Here is a 22,436-nt window from a genome sequence, read left to right as displayed (position 1 = left end):
ACCTGATGCGAAGAGCTGATTCATTGGCAAAGACCCTGATGCTGGGAAAGATTGAGGGCAGGAGGAGAAGGGGACGACAGAGGATGAGATGGTTGGATGGCATCATCAACTAGATGGACATGGGTTTGGGTGGACTCTGGGAGTTGGTGATGGACAGGGAGGCCTGGCGTGCTGTGGTTCATGGGGTCACAGAGAGTTGGACACGACTGAATGACTGAACTGAACTGATCTGAATACTTCAATGAACATACATACCATTTTGTTTATCCATACATCTGATGTTGGACTTGGGGTACTTTCTACTTTTTGGCTACTTGTGAGTAGTGCTGCTATGAATGTTCTTCTACAGGTATTTGTTTGGATTCCTATTTTCAGGTCTGGTTATGTTCCTGGAATAGGTTTAAGTTATTTAGAAACTGCCAGACCATTTTTAACAGCAGCTGCACCATTCATTTTACATTCCCACAAGCAGGCAATACACAAGGGATCCTATTTCTCTACATTCCCTGCAACACTTGGTATTTTTGGTTTCTTTCTCTTTTTTACAGCTGTCCTCATGGATGTGGAATTGGTTCATATTATGGTTTTCATTTGCATTTTCCTAATGGCTAATTATATTTTTGGAGAAATGTCTATTCAAGCTCTTTGTTCACTTTGCAGTTGGATTGCTTGTCTTTTTGTTGAGGAGTTCTTTATATAATATATGCTGTATACTAGACCCTTTTTAGAACTATGACTGTAAATATTTTCTTGTGTTCTATAGGTTATCTTTTTACTTGCTAATGTCCTTGGTGCAAAAGTTTGGTTTTAATTTTTTTCCACTTAATTCAAAATGAAGACAATGTAATTTTTCTTTTTTTAATATAAATTTATTTATTTTAATTGGAGGCTAATTGCTTTATAATATTGTAATGTTTTTGCCATACATTGACATGGGTCCACCACAGGTGTACATGTGTTCCCCATCCTGAACCCGCCTCCCACCTCCCTCCCCATCCCATCCCTCTGGGTCATCCCAGTGCACCAGCCCCAAGCACCCTATCTCATGCATCAAACCTGGACTGGTGATTCGTTTCACATATGATAATATATATGTTTCACTGCCATTCTCCCGAATCATCCCACCCTCGCCCTCTCCCATAGTCCAAAAAATTGTTCTATACATCTGTGTCTCTTTTGCTGTCTCGCATATAGGGATAAATTATTGTTACCATCTTTCAAGATTTCATATATATGCCTTCGTATACTGTATTGGTATTTTTCTTTCTGGCTTACTTCATTCTGTATAATAGGCTCCAGTTTCATCCACCTCATTAGAACTGATTCAAATGTATTCTTTTTAATGGCTGAGTAATATTCTGTATATGTACCACACTTATTCATTTGTCTGCTGATGGACATCTAGGTTGCTTCCATGTCCTGGCTATTATAAACAGTGCTGCGATGAACATTGTGGTACACGTGTCTCTTTCAATTCTGGTTTCCTTGGTGTGTATGCCCAAAAGTGGGGTTGCTGGGTCATATGGCAGTTCTATTTCCATTTTTTTAAGGAATCTCCACACTGTTCTCCATAGTGGCTGTACTAGTTTGCATTCCACCAACAGTGTAAGAAGGTTCCCTCTTCTCCACACCCTCTCCAGCATTTATTGCTTGTAGATTTTTGGATAGCAGCCATTCTGACTGGCATGAAATGGTACCTCATTGTAGTTTTGATTTGCACGTCTCTGATAATGAGTGATGTTGAGCATCTTTTCATGTGTTTGTTAGCCATCTGTATGTCTTCTTTGGAGAAATGTCTGTTTAGTTCTTTGGCCCATTTTTTTGTTGGATCATTTATTTTTCTGGAATTGAGCTGCAGGAGCTGCTTGTATATTTTTGAGATTAATTCTTTGTCAGTTGCTTCATTTGCTATTATTTTCTCCCATTCTGAAGGCTGTCTTTTCACCTTGCTTATAGTTTCCTTTGTTGTGCAAAAGCTTTTAAGTTTAATTAGATCCCATTTGTTTATTTTTGCTCTTATTTCCAATACTCTGGGAGGTGGGTCATAGAGAATCCTGCTGTGGTTTTTGTCAGAGAGTGTTTTGCCTCTAGGAATTTAATAGTTTCTGGTCTTACGTTTATATCTTTAATCCATTTTGAGTTTATTTTTGTGTATGGTGTTAGAAAGTGTCCTAGTTTCATTCTTTAACAAGTGGTTGACCAGTTTTCCCAGAACCACTTGTTAAAGAGTTTGTCTTTTCTCCATTGTATAGTCTTGCCTCCTTTGTCGAAGATAAGGTGTCTATAGGTGCGTGGATTTATCTCTGGGCTTTCTGTTTTGTTCCATTGATCTATATTTCTTTGTGCCAGTACCATACTGTCTTGATGACTGTAGCCTTGTAGTAGAGCCTGAAGTCAGGCAGGTTGATTCCTCCAGTTCTATTCTTCTTTCTCAAGACTGCTTTGTTTATTCGAGGTTTTTTTGTATTTCCATACAAATTGTGAAATTATTTGTTCTAGCTCTGTGAAAAATACCGTTGGTAGCTTGATAGGGATTGCATTGAATCTGTAGATTGCTTTGAGTAGTATACTCATTTTCACTATATTGACAATCTACGAACATGGTATATTTCTCCATCTGTTTGTGTCTTCTTTGATTTCTTTCATCAGTGTTTTATAGTTTTCTGTATATAGGTCTTTTGTTTCTTTAGGTAGATATGTTCCTAAGTATTTTATTCTTTTCATTGCAGTGGTGAATGGGATTATTTCCTTAATTTCTCTTTCTGTTTTCTCATTGTTAGTGTATAGGAATCCAAGGGATTTCTGTGTGTTAATTTTATATCCTGCAACTTTACTATATTCATTGATTAGCTCTAGTAATTTTCTGGTAGAGTCTTTAGGGTTATCTATGTAGAAGATCATGCCATCTGCAAACAGTGAGAGTTTTACTTCTTCTTTTCCAGTCTGGATTCCTTTTATTTCTTTTTCTGCTCTGATTGCTGTGGCTCAAACTTCCAAAACTATGTTGAATAGTAGTGGTGAGTGGTTTTTAATTTTTTATATATTTTGTGTTTTATGTTTAACTCAGTGATTTTTTTTTTAATTGATTTTTATTTATTTGACTGGGTTTTCATTACAGTGCGAGGGCTCTTTGTTGTGGTATGCGGGTTTCTCTTGTGGCACATGGGCTCTTGAGTGCGTGGGCTCAGTAGCTGTGGTGTGTGGGCTTAGTTGCCCTGCAGCATGTGGGTCTTAGTTCCCAGATGAGGGATCAAACTTGCATCCTCTGCATTGCAAGGTGAATTCTTAACCATTGGACCATCAGGGAACTCCCCTGGTTTTTAATTTTGATGAAGTTTAATTTATCTAGTTTTTCTTTGGTTGCTCGTGATTTTGGTGTTAAGAATCCATTGCCAAATTCAGGGTCATAAGAGATATTCCTGTTTTAAGAGTTTTATGGTTTGATTTTATATTTAAATTGTTGATTCGTTTTGAATTAATTTTTGTATATGTTGTGAGGTGAGGGTCCAACTCCATTCTTTTGCATTTTTGAACAGGGACAACTGGATATTTGTTGAAGAGACTATTCTTTCCCCCATTGAATGGCCTTGGAATCCTTGTCTAAGATCAATTGATCATTGAAGGAAAAACTTAAAAAAATAAATGAAAATATATCTTGTGTACATGAATTGGAAGAATTAATATTGTTAAAATGTTCTACCACCCAAAGACATGTATGGATTCAATGCAATCTCTATCAAAATTCCTGTGACATTTTTCATAGAAATAGAAAAAAATTATAAAATTTGTATGGAACCACAAAAACAAAATGAAACAAAACCCAAACCCTTAATTTGCTAAAGCCATCTTGAGAATGCAGATGAGAATTGGGGGCATCACATTTCCTGATTTCAAGTTATATTGCAAACCTAGTAATCAAAAGAATATGCTGCTGCTAAGTCGCTTCAGTCATGTCCAACTCTGTGCAACCCCATAGATGGCAGCCCACCAGGCTCCCCAGCCCCTGGGATTCTCCAGGGAAGAACACTGGAGTGGGTTGCCATTTCCTTCTCCAGTGCATGAAAGTGAAAGTGAAGTCGCTCAGTCGTGTCCGACCCTCAGCGACCCCATGGACTGCAGGCTTCCAGGCTCCTCCGTCCATGGGATTTTCCAGGCAAGAGTACTGGAGTGGGGTGCCATTGCCTTCTCCACAAAAGAATATGATACTGGCATAAATACAGGCCCATAGACCTGTAGGACAGAGTAGAGAGCCTAGAAATAAACCCAAGCATGGATCTAGTGCTAAATAACATACCTTTCAATGCAGGCGATCTAAGAGATGCAGGTTCAATCCCTAGATTGGGAAGATCCCCTGGGGGAGTTCATGGCAACCCACTCCAGTATTCTTGGGACAGAGGCGGCTGGCAGGCTATAGTCCACAGGGTCGCAGAGTCAGACACGACTGAAATGACTTAGCATACACCAACACAGTCAACTAATTTTTGACAAGGGTGTGAAGAATACACAATGGGAAAAGGACAATTTCTTCAATAAAAGGTATAGGGAAAATGATATCAACATACAAAAGAATAAAATTGGATCCATATCATACACCTTAGCAAAAATAACTCAAAATGTATCAAAGACTTAAACATAATACCTGAAACTAAAACTTCTGAATGAAATAAAAAGTAGGGAAAAAGCTGCTTGACATTATTCTTGGCTATAATGTTTTGTGTATGACATTAAAATTCAGGCAAAGAAAGAAAAAGTAAACAAGTGAGACGACATCAAACTAAAATGCTACTTCACAGCAAAGGAAACAATTGACAAAATGAAGAGGGAAAAATATTTGTAAACCATATATCTGATAGTGTCCAAAATATATAAAGAATTTATACAACTCAATAGCAAAAAGCAAACATATCAATTAAAATTGGGCAGAGGAACTGAACAGATTTTTCCAAAGAAGACATACAAATACCCAATAGGTAAATGAACAGGTGCTCAACATGACTAATCATCAGAGAAATGCAAATCAAAGCCACAATGAGATAGCAACACACACCTGTTAGGATGGTTGCTATCAAAAAGACAATACAAGTGTTGGTGAGAATGTGAAGTGAACCCTTGTACACTCTTGACTGTAAGTTGTATAGTCATTGTGAAAAACAGTATGAAGTTTCCTCAAAAACCACAAATAAAGTTATCATGACCCTGCAATTCTACTTCTGGGTATATCAACAATGGAAATGAAATCAGTACTTTGAAGAGTTATCTGCTCTCCCATTTATTACAGTATTGTACATAATAGGCAGGATGTGGAAACAAACTGTCCATTCAACAAAAAATGGATTTAAAAATTGTGAGAGATTTTATATATGTAATATATTTCAGTCTTGAAAAAGAAAGAGATCCTGCCATTTGCAACAACATGAATGAACCTGGGTAACATTAGGCTAAGTGAAATAAGCTAGACACAGAAAAGACAAAACATGATCTTACTTGTATTTGGAATCTAAAAAAGTCAGATAAAATAGAAGTAGTATAATTGTGGATACTAGGAAGAAGGAAGTGGGGGGAATGGGGAGATGCTGGTCAAGAGCACAAAATTGCAGTTATTTTGGATGAATACAGAGATACAATGTACAGCATAATGACTATAGTTATTATAGTTAATAATATTGTACTGAGTAATGGAAATTTGCAAAGAGAATAGAATCGGGTTCTCTCATCAAAAGTTACGTAGTAAATATATATTTTATTTAAAATATAAAATTTTTTAAAATGGACACTTGCTCTCAAGGGCACAGAGCACACACACAGACATCTTAATTGCCCATAGATTAGGGGTTTGTTCCTGATGTTTAATTCAATTCCATGGATGTATATGTCTACACTGGAAAAGGTCAGTTTTCATTGTTTGCTTTATTGACTATGCCAAAGCCTTTGACTGTGTGGATCACAATAAACTGTGGAAAATTCTGAAAGAGATGGGAATACCAGACCACCTGACCTGCCTCTTGAGAAACCTATATGCAGGTAAGGAAGCAACAGTCAGAACTGGACATGGAACAACAGACTGGTTCCAAATAGGAAAAGGAGTACGTCAAGGTTGTATATTGTCACCCTGCTTATTTAACTTATATGCAGAGTACATCATGAGGAACGCTGGGCTGGAAGAAGCACAAGCTGGAATCAAGATTGCTGGGAGAAATATCAATAACTTCAGATATGCAGATGGCACCACCCTTATGGCAGAAAGTGAAGAGGAACTAAAAAGCCTCTTGATGAAAGTGAAAGAGGAGAGTGAAAAAGTTGGCTTGAAGCTCAACATTCAGAAAACAAAGATCATGGCAGCTGGTCCCATCACTTCATGGGAAATAGATGGAGAAACAGTGGAAACAGTGTCAGACTTTATTTTTTGGGCTCCAAAATCAGTGCGTATGCTGATTGCAGCCATGAAATTAAAAGACGCTTTCCGTGGTGGTTCAGAGGTTAAAGTGTCTGCCTGCAATGCAGGAGACCTGGGTTCGATCCCTGGGTCAGGAAGATCCCCTGGAGAAGGAAATGGCAACCCACTCCAGTATTCTTGCCTGGAGACTCCCATGAACGGAGGAGCCTGGTGGGCTACAGTCCATGGGGTCGCAGAGTCAGACACAACTAAGCGACTTCACTTCACTTCACTACTCCTTGGAAGGAACAATTTCAGGGATAATAACAAATATCTCTTTTTCCAGAAACATATTTAATGAAAATATGCTGTATGTTCTTTAAATTATATACTTTGCACAGAACAAAAATTTAATTTTCCTATATTTATTAAATGGATTTGGAGAGATACATTTGTAAATGTATTAGTGAAACTTTTATCAAGGACATATAAACCTACTGTGCAGCACAGGGAGCTCTACTCAATGCTTTGTGGTGCCCTAAGTTGGAAGGAAAACAAAACAGAGGTGTGTATGGCTGATTCACTTTGTTGTATAGTGTATAATGCAACATTGTAAGGTAATTACATTCCAATAACATTTTTTAAAAATAAACAGAAAAAGAATATATAGAAAATTATAAATAAGAAAGCCTATCAAAAAATGGGCAAGAGACTCAAATCAGCACATCCCAAGAGTACAGCCAAATGGCCAACAAACAAATGAAAATGTGTATAATCTTGTATCAGTAGTTATCAGAGAAATGCAAAGTACACCCACAGTGGGATAGTGTCACCTGCCAGGATGACTGAAATTCAGGCCTGATAAATCAAGAACATAAAACAATAAGAACTCTTAGGCTATCATGGGGCTGCAAACTGATGGAGCCACCTTGAAAACCATTTAGCATTTTCTACTGCAGCTCAGCTGTACTCACAAACCCTCTGACCCAGCAATTCCTGTCCTGGGTATATACCTAAATGAAATGCTAACAAATCTGCATCAATAGCCATGTATAAATAGTTCATACCCATGTTACTTGTATAAGCTGAATTCTGAAGACCCAAATGTGGAGTAGATGAACAAATCAATATGCTCACAATGGAATGCTAAACAGCAATGAACATCAATTAGTGACTACTTACAGTGATATGAATGAATCTCACAAACATTGACTTAAAGAATCTAGATGAAAAGAAGCATGATTCTATCACATGAAATTCTAAAACAGGCAATAGTAATCTATGATGCTAAAAGTCAAGCACTTGTTAACCTCAGAGGAGAAGTAGGGAAGTGTGGTTGGGAAGGGGCGTAAGAGGCACTTCCAAAGTGTTGGTAATATTCTTGTCTCTGATCTGGGTGGGGGTTAAAGAGGTCTGTTCACTTTATGATTATTCATTGTGCTGTATATTTATGTATATCTATACAGTTTTATAAAGTTGATATATGACACTGTATATGTTTAAAGTTTACAGAATAATTATTTGACTTACATGCATTGTGAAATGATGACCACAGTAAGTTTAGTTAACATCCCCCATCTCATATAGACACAAAAGAAATTTTGTTTCCCTTGTAATGAGAATTCTTAGGATTTACTCTGAACAGCTTTCTTACATATCATGCAACAGTGATAAACTATAGTCATCATGTTGTAATTATCTACCTAGTATATATTTACCTATAACCTGAGGTTTGTACATTTTGACCTTTTATCCAATTGCCCCTCCCCTCTATACGTCACTTATGGTAACCACAAATTGGCTGTCTTTTCCTATGAGTTTATAGATTCTGCATATATGTGATATATCCATTTGTCTTTCTCTAATTATTTCACTTAGCATAATGTCCTCAAAGTCCATGTACACACCCCACAGGCTTTTTTATCCATTCACCCATTAGTGGTCACTTAGATTGTTTCTACATTTTGGCTATTGTAAATAATGCTGCTAATGAACATGGGGGTGCAGATCTCTCTTCAACATAGTGTTTTTATTTCCATTGGATACATTCCCAGAAGTGAAATTGCTAGATCACATGATAGTTCTATTTTTAATTTTTTGAGGAACCTCTATATTGTTCAGTTCCTTTCCAATTAATTTTTTTTTCTGCTGTTATTGCGAGAGTTCTTTATACATTATGGATATTAACCCCTTGTTACATATATGGTTTGCAAACACTTTTACATTTTCGATAGGTTGTCTTTTCATTTTGTTGATCATTGCCTTTCTTATGCAGACACTTTTTAGTTTGAGGTAGTCCCACCAGTTTATTTTTTATTTTGTTGCTTTTGCTTTGTGGCATATTAAAAAAAATTGTTGCCAAGACCCATGTCAAAGAGGTCCTTTCCTATGTTTTCTTCTAGGAGTTTTATGGTTTCAGTCTTTAATCCATTTGAGTTAATTTTTGTGAGGAGTGTTAAGATAGGGATCTAATTTCACTCTTTTACATGTGAATGTCCAAATTTCCTAGCACCATTTATTGAAGACTGACACACCTCCATTGAGAATTCTTGGCTCCTTTGTCAAATATTACTTTACCATATATTGTTGTTCAATCGCTCAGTCATGACCAACTCTTTGCAACACCATGGACTGCAGCACACCAGGCTTCCCTGTCCTTCACTGTCTCCTGAAGGTTGCTCAAATTCATGCCCATTGAGTTAACGATGCCATCCAACCATCTCATCCTCTGTTGTGCCATTCTCCTCTAGACTTCAATCTTTCCCAGCATCAGGGTCTTTTCAGATGGGTCAGTTCTTCACATCACGTGGCCAAAGTATTGAAACTTCAGCTTCAGCATCAGTCCTTCCAATGAATATTCAGGACTGATCTTTAAAATGGACTGGTCTGATCTCCTTGCAGTCCAAGGGACTCTCAAGAGTCTTCTCCAACACCACAGTTCAAAAGCATCAATTCTTCGGCACTCAGCTTTCTTTATGGTCCAACTCTCATATCTGTACATGACTGGAAAAACCACAGCTTTGACTATAGGGACCATTGTTTACAAAGTGATGTCTCTGCTTTTTAATATATCATCTAGGTGTGTCATGGCTTTTCTTCCAGGGAGCAAACATCTTTTAATTTCATGGCTGCAGTCACCATCTGCAGTGATTCTGGAGCCCAAAAAATAAAGTCTGTCACTGTTTCCACTGTTTCCCCATCTATTTGCCATGAAGTGATGGGACCAGATGCCATGATCTTAGTTTTATGAATGTTGAGTTTTAAGCCAGCTTTTTCACTCTCCTCTTTCACTTTCATCAAGCAGCTCTTTAGTTCTTCTTTGTTTTCTGCCATATGGGTGATTCACCTGCATATCTGAGGTTATTGATATTTCTCCTGGCAATCTTGATTCCAGCTTGTGATCATCAAACCTAGCATTTCGAGTGATGTACTCTGCATAAGTTAAATAAGCAAGGTAACAGTATACAGCCTTGACAGACTCATTTCCCAATTTGGAACCAGTCTGTTGTTCCGTGTCTTGTTCTAACTGTTGCTTCTTGACCTGCATACAGGTTTCTCAGGAGGTGGGTAAGGTGGTCAGGTGTTCCAATCTCTTAAAGAATTTTCCAGTTTGTTGTGATCCATACAGTTCAAGACTTTAGTGTAGTCAATGAAGCAGATGTTTTCTGGAATTCTCTTGCTTTTTCCATGATCCCATGGATGTTGGCAATTTGATCTCTGGTTCCTTTGCCTTTTCTAAATCCAGCTTGCACATCTGGAAGTTTTCTGTTTATGTATTGTTGAAGCCTAGCTTAAAGGATTTTGAGCTTTACCTTGCTAGTGTGTGAAATGAGTGCAATTGTATGGTAGTTTGAACATTCTTTGGCATTTCCCTTCTTTGGAATTGGAATGAAAATTGACCTTTTCTGATCCTGTGGCCACTGCTGAGTTTTCCAAATTGCTGCCATACTGAGTGTAGCACTCTAAAAGCATCATCTTTTATAATTTTAAATAGCTCAGCTAGAATTCCATCACTTCCACTAGCTTTGTGTGTAGTAATGCTTCCTAAGCCCCACTTGACTTCGTGCACCAGGATGTCTGGCTCTAGGTAAGTGACCAAACCATCCTGGTTATCCGGATCAGTAAGACCTTTTTTATACAGTTCTTCTGTGTATTCTTGCCACCTCTTCTTAATCTGTTCTGCTTCTGTTAGGTCTTTACTGTTTCTGTCCTTTCTTGTGCCCATCTTTGCATGAAATGTTCTCTTGGTTTCTCTTAATTTTCTTGAAGAAATCTCTAGTCTTTCCCATTCTGTTTTTCCCATTCCTCTATTTCTTTGCACTGTTCACTTAAGAAGGCTTTCTTATCTCTCCTTGCTAGTCTCTGGAACTCTGCATCCAGTTGGGTATATCTTGCTCCTTCTTTGCCTTTCACTTCTCTTCTTTTCTCAGCTATTTGTAAGACCTCCTTAGACAGCCATTTTGCCTTGTTGCATTTCTTTTCCTTTGGAATGGTTTTGATCACTGCTTCCTGTACAATGTTATAAACCTCTGTCCATAGTTCTTCAGGCACTCAGTGTATCACATCTAATCCCTTAAATCTTTTTCTCACTTCCACTGTATAATCATAAAAGATTTTATTTAGTTCATACCTGAATGGTCTAATGGTTTTCCGTACTTTCAATTTAAGTCTGAATTTTGCAATAAGGAGTTCATGATCTGAGCCACAGTCAGCTCCTGGTCTTGTTTTTGCTGACTGTATAGAGCTTCTCCATCTTTGGCTGCAAAGAATATAATCAGTCTGATTTTGGTGTTGACCATCTGGTGACGTCCTTGTGCAGAGTTATCTCTTGTGTTGTTGGAAGAGGCTGTTTGCTATGACCAGTGCGTTCTCTTGACAAAACTCTATTAGCCTTTGCCCTTCTTTCTCAGGATTGCTTTAGCTCTTTGTAGTCTTTGTGGTTCTATCTAAATTTTTGGATTGTTTTCTACCTCTATTAAAAATGCCATTTAAATCTGGGTAGGGATTGCATTGAATTTCTAAATGACTTTTGGTAGTATTGATGTTTTAACAATATTAATTCTTCCAACCCAGGCTATATTTCCATTTATTTGTGTCTTCTATTTCTTTCATCACTGTTTTATAATTTCAGAGTTGAGATCTTTCATCTCCTGATGAAATTTATTCCTAGGTATTTGTTTGTTGTTGATGCTGTTGTAAGTGGGATGGTTTTTCTTTTTCAAATAATTCATTATTGGTGTATAGGAAAACTACTGTTTTTGAATGTTTATTTTGTAAACTACTTTACTGAGTTTGTTGAATAGAGCTAAAAGCTTTTTGGTGGGGCTTCCTTGGTGGCACAGTGGTTAGGAATCTGCCTGCCAAATCAGGGGACACAGGTTCGATCCCTGTCTGGGACGGTCCCACATGCTGTGAAGTGACTAAGCCTGTGTGCCACAACTACTGAGCCCGTGTGCTGCAACTACTGAGGGCTGCAAGCCCAAGAGCCTGTGCTCCATAACAAAGAGAATGCACCACCACGAGAAGCTCGTGCACTGCAACTAGAGTGTAGCCCCTACTTGCCTCAACTAGATAAAGCCCGCACAGAGCAATGAAGACCCAGTGCAGCCTGTACGGTTTTTAAGATTTATGTTTTGTCCATAGTCTGTATTTAACAAAATAAAAGCTTTTTGGTGGAGTCTTTAAAGTTCTTTTATATATAAAATCATGTCATCTGCAAACTGGGACAGTTTTACTTCCTCCTTTCCAATTCTGTTGCCTTTTTCTTGCCTGATTGTTCTGGCTAGGACTTCTGGAACTTTGTTGAATAGGCTTGGTGAAAGTGGACACCCATGTCTTGTTCTTTTTTTATAAAAAAAAAAAAAGTTTTAAAATATTTATTGGGCTGCACCAGGTGTTAGCTGCACCACACAGGATTGTCAGTCTTCGTTGAGGCGTGCAGGATGTTTAGTGGCAGCTTGCAAACTCTATTAGTTGTGGCATACGGGATCTAGTTCCCTGACCTGGGATCAAACTCAGGCCCCCTGCGTTGGGGGCATGGAATTTTATCCAACTGACCACCAGAGACCTCCCTCTTGCTTTGTTCTTAGAGGGAAAGCTTTCAACCTTTCACTAATGAGTATGTTAGCTGTGAGCCTGTCATATATAACTTTTATTATGTTCAGGTACATTCCTTCAATTATGTTAAGATGAACAGATGTTGAAATTTTCAAATGCTTTTTCTGTGTCTGAGATTTTTTTTCATTCATTCTATTAATGTGATGTATCACAGAGTTTTTTGCATATGTTAAACCATCCTTACATCCTAGAAATAAAATTCCCAGTTGATCATGGTGAATGATCTTTTTTCGTGTGTTGCTGAATTCAGTTTGCCCGTATTCTAAGAAGAATTTTTGCAACTATATTCATCAGGGATATTGGCCTATAGTTCTCTTTTCTGGTAGTGGCCTTTTCTGACTTTGGTATTACAGTAATGTGAGCCTCATAAAACAAATTTGGGAGTCTTCCTTCCTCTTTTTTTTTGTAAGAGCTTTGAGAATGATTTAGTTCTTTCAATGTTTTGTAAAATACTCCAATGAAGATGTTTGGTCCTGGTCTTTTTAGTGCTGGGAAATTTTTGACTACCCATTCAGTCTCCTTATTAATAAATGTTCTATGCAAGTTTCCTATTTTTTCTGAGTCAGTTTGGCAGGTTATATGTTTCTGTTTTTCCCATTTCAGCAGTGGGCCAGGGTATGCCTCAGCTTTCGGGGGTGAGAGTAGACCGTGCTCCAGGGCTGCCAGATCTCTTTGGGGACCCAAATCAGGCAGACCTGCACCTCACCGAGTTCCCAGGTTAGACTGTGCCACCAAATTGATTCTGCAAATGAGCAAAGCTGCTGGGACTGCAACACCTGCATGTTGCTGGTCAGACTTTACCTGCCACGTTCTGAGCGCTGGTTATTGCACGCCTTCTCCTTTTCTCTGTCGGATTCCCACTGGTCAAGCCCCCGAGATTTCCTTGCAGTTCCCATGGGGTGAGATGAGTGGGTGCTGCAAAGAAGTGACCCGTAGTGCTGGGGGAACTGGATGTCCACTCTGGGCTTCCTCTTCCACATGGGGTAACTCTAAGCTCTTGGTATGGTGTGGTGCTAGCCTTGGGGAGGGGCAGTGAGTCACCATGTAGCCCCTCCTCTGTACCTTTAAATGTGGTCTTTCTTGGTGTCTGTGGTGCAAGGGGATGCTTCAAACTCACTCCTGTGTTGCAGGCTTCTCTCGGTGCACAATAGCTGTTAGCTGTGCTTCTTGTAAGTGGGGTGAGAGGAAGTCAGGTACAATCTATGTTGCATCTTGGTGATGACACACGGCATTTTTTTTGTATGTATAAGATACTTCAATTTTTAAAAAAATAATTAGCTGAACCTTAAAAGGGCATTTTTTCCTCAAAAGATGTGATGTTTATTGTATCTGTAGTCATATCATTGTTTACCTAAATAAGGCACACATTCAAGCCTGACGTTGCTGGGGACATAACTCTGCCCAGAGTGAAGCTGAAGTAATGATGGGGAGGGAGGAAGAATTATGTACAAATATTACTGTAGGAGTACTTTTTATTATATAAAGAATTTTCTGCAGTCTGCACCTTTTCCCCTTGGTTACTCTGTAACAATACATATTCAGGTCTTCCTTGAATGTGTGGTAAGTTGCTCAGTCCTGTCTGACTCTGCGACTCTATGGAGCCCACCAGGCTCCTCTGTCCATGTGATTCTCTAGGTGAGAATACTAGAGCGGGTTGCCATGCCCATCTCTAGGGGATCTTCCTGCCCGGGGGTGGAACCCCCATCTCTGTTTCCCGCATTGGAAGGTGGTTCTTTACCACTAGCGCCACCTGGGAAGCCAAGTCATCCTTTTGATAAATCATATCCAGTTGTAAAGAAATAGTGTTGAAGAACCATATGCTAATACATTTGCAGCTGATTTATATCAGGAATGGTAATTTTAAAATTTCTACAACAGATATATTTGTTTTAAATATTCTACCCAGAAGAATAAAAATAAGTGGCTTTAAATGAAAGTCCTTTGAGCAGTGCCTCTCAGACTCTGGTGTTCAGAATCACCTGATAGGACTGCTAAAAGACTGCTGGGCTCCACCCCAGAGACTGTGATTCAGTAGATCTGGGATGGGATCTACTGTAACAAGCTTCTATGTGTGGCTGCCACTGGTCCAGGCAACCACACAACAATCTGCCTTTCACTTTGGGCATTTTCTGTTAGTTTCTCCTGAGTTTGATAAAAATGAAGCAAAACCACACACTACCCTTGGATAAAGAACAAAATTTTATTCTAAAAATAGATCTCAGTAACAAGGAAATACCAAAAGTTGGTCCTTATAATAAAAAGAAAAAATGTAACAGAAATTTGCTTTATATTTTTTTCCTGAAAAATACAAAATTATCACTCTAATTTTGCCAGCTCTCATTAACTGTATTTGAATTATTCATTCTATGGACTATCCAAGGAAATTTAAAAATCATAGGTTGAATTCTACCTAATATTTAAACATCCATTTGAATTGCTTTTATCTTCAAGTAAATACATTCTTAAAGAATGCAAATGAAACTGAACATTTGCTGAAGTAAACATGATGAGGAAGATAAATTTATGCTTAGGAAATGTGCTCCAAAGTGAAATACTGGTTTATATAGCTGTTTCCCTTATTTTTTGCAGATAACCAAAAAAAACCCCAAACCCCAAAACCTGATTGCATTGAAGTACTGATATTTGAAAGTAACAAATTATACAACTTATATACAGAAAAAGACATAACTAAATTATTTCAAGCCCCAAGCACAGGAAATTTTAAAGGCAAATAATGTCATTCAGTACTTAAAAAGTGGTTTTATATTTTCAAAGTGCTAAGAAACAAGTATTCAAGAAAATTTTAGGCCTGTCTACAAAGTTCTGACTGACTTGAAGTACTGAAATATCAAGAATTCAGAAGACAAGTTAAGGTTAAAAAACTTTCTTTACTATAAAAAGTGTCTTCAGTATATTTTGCAAAGAAGTGAAGCAGTGGTTAAAGGGCTAGTTATGGATAAGATAGTAACATACAACTTATCCATCAGCCCAGATCTCATTTCAAACTAATGCAAACACTGGTTTCATAATACTCCTTCCACACTGCATATGTCACACCCATCCATCCTGCCACATCCATATTTTGGATAATTCTTATTCATCATGTCAGTTGGCCACAATACACAGTGAGTAGAAATGATCCTTTCATATCAGAATTCTTGATTCTCTGCACAAAAGTTACATTTAATTCCTCTTAAATGTACGTACACATTTATTAGGACTTCTTGGCTCATTTCTGGGCTGTCAGAAATTGTTGTGATTTACTTTGACTGTCTAAGATAGGAGAAACAGTATGTTAGTACATAGTATGACTAAGTATCTCTTTTGTTAAAACTTGACCCTGAGTTTTGAGTGCTGGAATATAAACTGTAAAGCTGAAAACACTCCAAAATGTGAATACTGCTGTCTTTACAATATTATGCTTTTTCTCTCCATTAACATAATACATCTGAAAGTGCCTCCTCCTCAGCAGGGGAGAAGAGGAGTAGTTGAGAAAAGACCCAAATACGGAAGCAGGAATGTCTGGTCTTAAAAACTCCTGTTTTAAAACTGTGTAAGAAGTTATTCCAAAATATGTTGGTGTTTTACTGTAAAAACGCTATTTCCCCAAATCTCTGAGTGACACTGACGGAGTGCACCTACAGGTGTAGCAGCCTGAGGGGAGCCCCACAGCCCCCGGCTTGGCAAACACAGCACTTGTCTCTCATTTGGACCAAAGAGTGCTAAGTGTTGCTGTGGAAATCATCTAAAGGTCTTTTTTTTTCTTTTTTAAAAGCTAGGTCTGTTTACATTATGTTAACAATTTCTAAACACTGAAAGCAGTTCTACATTTGTTAAAAATATTCACTAAATATAAAATTAAGAACTGAACATGAAATAAAGCAATTTCCAGTGGTGACAGTGTTCTCACAGTAGCAAATATTCTAATTATTTAATACTAACAACTAAGTCTTTAAAACACTGTTATGTTAAACACTGCAATTACAGAGGGAAAAAAAGGCAGTTACATCAACTGCTATTGAAAGCGCAAAAGAAAAATACAGGCTCTCCAGCGGTTCTCTTAACAAGGATAAGCCTAGACACTGTTTCTAGTTTTAATTTTTTTTTTGGTGGGGGAGGGCATGTATTTTATTCTAAACAAAATAACTAACTTTAAATATAGAAAATATTGATGGTTTCTGAAGAGACAATAAACGAAAATTATGCTTAAGATGTGGCTTACTCATATAATTTCTATGTGGCAATGGTAATTAGGAGATATCCAGCTGTTACTAGCACTGAGATTCTCTGTGTGACTAACAAAGACATCAAAATCCTTAGTGCTGAGACAAGCTCCTTATTTGAATGACCAGATGGCATCATACCCTTCAGTGATGATGCTTTCCAATTACTGGCCTTTGTGACCAATGCCACAGAAAAGTAAGACCAGACTTGTTTGTCTTACCATGTATTTTCTAAAACTGAGTATAATACCACTGCATTAACTATATGCTCCATATGTTCATTAAAAACCCCCAAACCAAAACCTTTTTCCTGTAATAATCATGAGGAATCTACATATTTATATAATACACTGTATATTATATCATGGCCTGTTTATGTTATTTTCAAGAAGAGAATACTGTATTAAAGTAATAAATCAAAATTAGCTGATAGGGCTGTATCACTCTTCTTTCCATTGGTTCTTGGGAGTCCATTAAATGATGGCATCATGTTCATCGCTGTAATAAATCAAAAGTTAAAATTACTTTATGTTTTATATTTGTATCAAAATACTTATAGTTCATATTTTTAAGTAATGAATAATTTGAAGCTTCAGAATCAAACTGTCATTGCTTTGGTTTTCTTAAGCAGAAGTACCTGGTATACTACAGTGGTTAAGGATTCAAGCAGCGTATTCAGGTTGCAGAAGATCTACACTCAACTCCCTGCTCTACAGTGGCTAAGTGACTTTTCATCAGTTAGCTATTATAAATCTCTTTAAAAAAGAAAATAACCAGAACAGCAATCATTTCATGAGCATCTACTATGCGCCAGGTGTCCTGCTACAGACCTTACACTCATATCTCGTTCAGTCATCACAGTGGCCCTAAGCAGAGGGAGGGCACTGAAAAAAATGTATGTGTGTGTGTGTATGTATCATGTTAGGTATTTAATCAGTCAGTTACGTTTGCAGAAGATCAGAAGCTAAGCAAGCATGGAAGCATGTGGACTCTCATCTTGACTACTGGATGCTGTGCTATATACCATTTACATGTAGGTAGGTACCCTGCTAGTCAACAGTAGAACCAGACTCAAATTTAAGTCTGTCTGCCCCAACCCCATATCTTAACCACCTCACTGCACTGTCCATCCATGCAAACCTAAGAAACACAGCAGCTAACACTTTAATCAGTGTTATTATCCAATAAATGGAAATTAGAAATGCTCATAATTACTAGATACCGGTCTGTTTCCTTAATGGGAAAATAGTAAGTCTTTATTTATGGAATGTCATTGTTTGTAACTTCAAAGGAACGACTGGCTTTAAAATACACTTAAAAAAAAAAGTGTAGCACTAAGATAAACATGGCCAATTAAACTACAACACAATGCTTTCTCATCCCATAGACTGTAAGATACATCCACTGTGGAGGTGTTAAAATGTGGAAAAACACAAAAACAAAAAAGTGTTCTGAGACTCAACTAAATAAGGTGTTTTCTCCAGCTTCTGGTGTGATATGAATAAGACTACTTCTAGAGCCACACTGCCTTACACCCCGCACAGTCCCCTCAGTTGTGGGGACTCTGGACTGGCATCCTCCACAGGGCACGCAGCATTATGTGGTCATGTACATGTCACAAAAAAGCTGGCCCATAGAGCTAAACAACAAACTTCATAGTTAGGGCACTTTAAAATGGAAACAGCACACTTAAATGTAATTCCTTCATAGTTTTATAGTTTCAAGAATATCAATAAATATTGATATTATAAAAAAGGAGATGTATTAAATTTAATCAAAATGTGCCTTCTGTTTAACTGGTGAAATTTACCAAAAAAAAAAACAAAACTAGATGATAAATATTTCTAGGAACAGAGTGGTTTTAAAATATTCCAAATATTAAAGCATTTTTAGAATTAACCTGATTTAGTTAGTTTCCTTTTTTTTTTTCTTCTTTTACAGGCTGAGCTACAAGAGGAAAGAATGAATGTTTCTGAATGTGCTTTAATCTGACAAAATACCACCTTGATATTCTTTTAAAGTAAGTTTGATATGATGGCTACTATACATGAAAGGTAAGTTACAATTTAAATAAAGTCTGGTTTTCTTGGTTCAATGAAAAATCTGAGACTTATTTTGATATATTTTTCTCCTAGAAATTCATAATGTACATCAACACATCAAAGGCTGACAGAATTTTACTGTGCTCAATCAATATTTCCCAAATGTTTCTGACATGGAAACTCTATGGGACACATATGTATTGACATATGACAACTTAAATTCTGGAAAATCCCATCTGTTCTCTGGTATTTATTTTATATATACCTTAACTGATGCTGGGAAAGATTGAGGGCGGGAGGAGAAGGGGACAACAGAGGATGAGATGGTTGGATGGCATCACCGACTCAATGGACGTGGGTTTGGGTAAACTCCGGGAGTTGGTGATGGACAGGGAGGCCTGGCGTGCTGCGGTTCACGGGGTTGCAAAGAGTCGGACACGACTGAGCGACTGAACTGAACTGAATGAACAATCAAAAGAATAAATTCACTCTTGTGCATGTAAGACTCAAAAGAAAAACCAAAAGGAGTTTGTTGGGGTAACAAAAATTGGGAGATGATACCTCTAAAAACCATCATATCTATAGAATGACATGGTTTGTTGTTGAGGACTTGTTGATAAAGCTCACCTGAAAAGATGGTTTTACTACAGATTAACTGACAATATATATTATACTAACAACTCATTATCAGGGAAAATGAGGCTGTCAGAATTTATTTTCTTTGTCACAGAAAGCAAAATCATGTTTTTATCGAGGATGCTATCTTAGTGTGTCTTATGTTTGTCGGCAGCACTAAGTCAACAACCTCAGGAGACCTGATACGGTATTTCTTGTGATTAGAGGTGTAAGCATGTGAAAGGGCTGATTAAACTTGGATCTCCAGTTAAAAAAAAGGATGGCACAATAATAAAATACAGTCATTTTTACAGGTATATACATTCATTTTCATTTGCAAATAATTATAATCATGAGCTTGTACCCAATTTGCTTTAGGCACAAAGGATTAATAGGAATATAACTCATAAATCTATGAATTATTAATCACTGAGATGAACATTGACTCTACTCTTAAATTTTGTCATGATATTTAAATAAAGAACTACTACTACTACTAATAAAAGTCCTGATCCAGCAATTGCACTCCTGGGCATATACACTGAGGAAACCAGAATTGAAAGAGACACATGTACTCCAATGTTCATTGCAGCACTGTTTATAATAGCCAGGACATGGAAGCAACCTAGATGTCCATCTGCAGACGAATGGATAAGAAAGCTGTGGTACATATACACAATGGAGTATTACGCAGCCATTAAAAAGAATGCATTTGAACCAGTTCTAATGAGGTGGATGAAACTAGAGCCTATTATACAGAGTGAAGTAAGCCATAAAGAAAAACACCAATACAATATATTAACACATATATATGGAATTTAGAAAGATGCAAATGATAACCCTGTATTCGAGACAGCAAAAGAGACACAGATGTATAGAACAGTCTTTGGGACTCTGTGGGAGAGGGTGAGGGTGGGATGGTTTGGGAGAATGGCATTGAAACATGTATATTATCATATGTGAAATGAATCGCCAGTTCAGGGGTGATGCATGTTACAGGATGCTCGCGGCTGGTATGCAGGGATGACCCAGAGGGAGGATAAGGGGAGGAGGGAGGTGGGAGGGGGGTTCAGGAAGGGGAACTCATGTACACCCGGGGCAGATTCATGTCAATGTATGGCAAAACCAACCAATATAATATTGTAAAATAATTAGCCTCCAATAAAAATTAAAAAAAAAAAAAGTCCTGCCCAATCAAAACTTACATGGTTCTATACCGAATGCCTCGTCTTGAATAATACACTTTGCATCCAATGTAAAGAAAAGATAAAACTCCCAGTGTTAATACAATACCACCAACAAAGCTGCCAGTATCAAATTTTGATCCTTTATTTTCCTTAGAAATAATAGTTGCTGTGACTAGAAGAAAACAAAAGAAAAAATAGGTTTTAGTGCTTTTAAAATACATTGTAATAAGCTAAAACATTCTGAATTTCTATGTAAGCATTCTGACTTGGGGATGAGAAGGACATGAAGTTGCTCTCTAGTTGATTTTGTGTCTAGTTAACGCCTGGCTTTAGTTTTCTTCAGCTGACCCAACACATCCCTTATTAAAGAAACCCCCACTGCCTGCAGTCCCAAGTTGTGAATTTTAACTATTTAATTTTGTGAAGTCAATACATAAATTGTAGTAATAAAGAAGAGAAACTATTAAGAATAAAAGTATATAAAAACACAAAAAAGAAAACATAAAGTCTGATATTTGTTCTGATAAATGTAATCAACAGCTTTTAAAGAGAAGTTCAACTTTGGATAACTTAAAGGAGAATTTTAAGGTTTTTGAATTCCAGGTTTCACAGGCATTATATTTTAAACAAATGAAAAAAAAAAGAGTGTGGAGACTAATAATATATATGTGACTATATCTAATACCATTAAAAAATATCTTTATGGCACAAGTGGATTAAAACCAAAGTTCACCATGATTTAGGTTTAGAAATAATGGAGACTGCTGCTGCTGCTGCTAAGTCACTTCAGTCGTGTCCGACTCTGTGTGATCCCATAGACAGCAGCCCACCAGGCTCCCCCTGTCCCTGGGATTCTCCAGGCAAGAACACTGGAGTGGGTTGCCATTTCCTTCTCCAATGTATGAAAGTGAAAAGTGAAACGAAGTCGCTCAGTCGTGTCCGATCCTTAGCGACCCCACAGACTGCAGCCTACCAGGCTCCTCCATCCATGGGATTTTCTAGGCAAGAGTACTGGAGTGGCTTGCCATTGCCTTCTCCGAATTCCCTTCTAGAGTGAGGTACAAAAAATTAAAGGTATGACAAGTTTTCAAATTATGCAAAATAAAATTCCATTAGTATAATTTAATTATTTATAGATGGATCTTATACAGTCATTCTTTGGCATGATTAAGTTGGAAGCTAATTTCTTAAAGGAACATGATAGTTACTACATCAACTTTTCCTGATCTCTACAACTAATTTATACAGGAAATGAGAAATAATTGCCTAAATTTCTACATTTTGCAGAATGGAATGATATAAATGCGGCATTTTAACTTTTCAGCATAGAAAAAAAAAAGGTCCATTTTATACATGCCTGTTACTGATGAAGACACAGATGTCATCGAACTGTTGTGGGCTGTGGTCACTGTGGACACTGCTGCCTGGGATGCATTTTGTGAAACATTTGTTATCTTGGGTGTAGACCTTAAGGTGGTGGAAGTCATATTTGTTGAGACCACTGGTGTTACCATTTTAGATGTTGCAGTGGGTTTCGAGGTGGTGGCTGTCCCATTATTGGGGACTGAGGCAACTTGAGTTGTTGATGGTTTTGCTGTGGTTTTCGAGGTGGCGGCTCCCCCATTATTTGAGGCCGAGGAATCTTTAGTTTCTGACGATGATTTTCCTGTGGGATTCAAGGTGGTAGTGGTCACATTCACATTCTTTAAGACTGGGGAAATTGAAGCCGTTGATGGCTTCACACTGAGGTTGGAAGATTCATTTCTATGGCTGAGATGTCCCTGTGGGTCTATGAGAAGATGCAGAAACAATAAAGCAAGAGCTGTGACTTGGATAATCAGGCTCCCACTTCACCGCCTTTCACGGTCACATGTAAAGG

The 22,436-nt window shown here is 37.6% G+C and overlaps 1 protein-coding gene across 10 annotated transcripts in view; it reads right to left on the bottom strand.

The window, feature by feature from the left end:
• Window positions 1-14,671: 14,671 nt before the first annotated feature.
• Window positions 14,672-22,436, bottom strand: part of TMEM123 (transmembrane protein 123) — a 90,227-nt gene continuing 82,462 nt past the window's right edge. For 8 of the 10 annotated variants that reach the window (XM_088842883.1, XM_088842886.1, XM_088842888.1 and 5 more), the window contains 3 exons: window positions 21,915-22,223; window positions 20,576-20,729; window positions 14,672-17,211 (listed from right to left, as the gene is read on the bottom strand). In XM_088842883.1, the coding sequence (XP_088699009.1) occupies window positions 17,187-17,211; window positions 20,576-20,729; window positions 21,915-22,223 (488 nt within the window). In that variant the 3' untranslated portion in view covers window positions 14,672-17,186. Of the gene's footprint in view, window positions 17,212-20,575; window positions 20,730-21,914; window positions 22,347-22,436 lie in introns of all 10 variants that reach the window. The other 2 variants (XM_088842880.1, XM_088842879.1) reach the window with 1 other exon arrangement.

Source organism: Moschus berezovskii, chromosome 14 (genome assembly GCF_049115385.1).
Source record: "Moschus berezovskii isolate FMDL1 chromosome 14, NW_MosBer_1.0, whole genome shotgun sequence".
Lineage (NCBI taxonomy): Eukaryota > Metazoa > Chordata > Mammalia > Artiodactyla > Moschidae > Moschus > Moschus berezovskii.
Note: the sequence above shows the minus strand (reverse complement) of the source record. Positions and strands in the feature narration are given on the sequence as shown.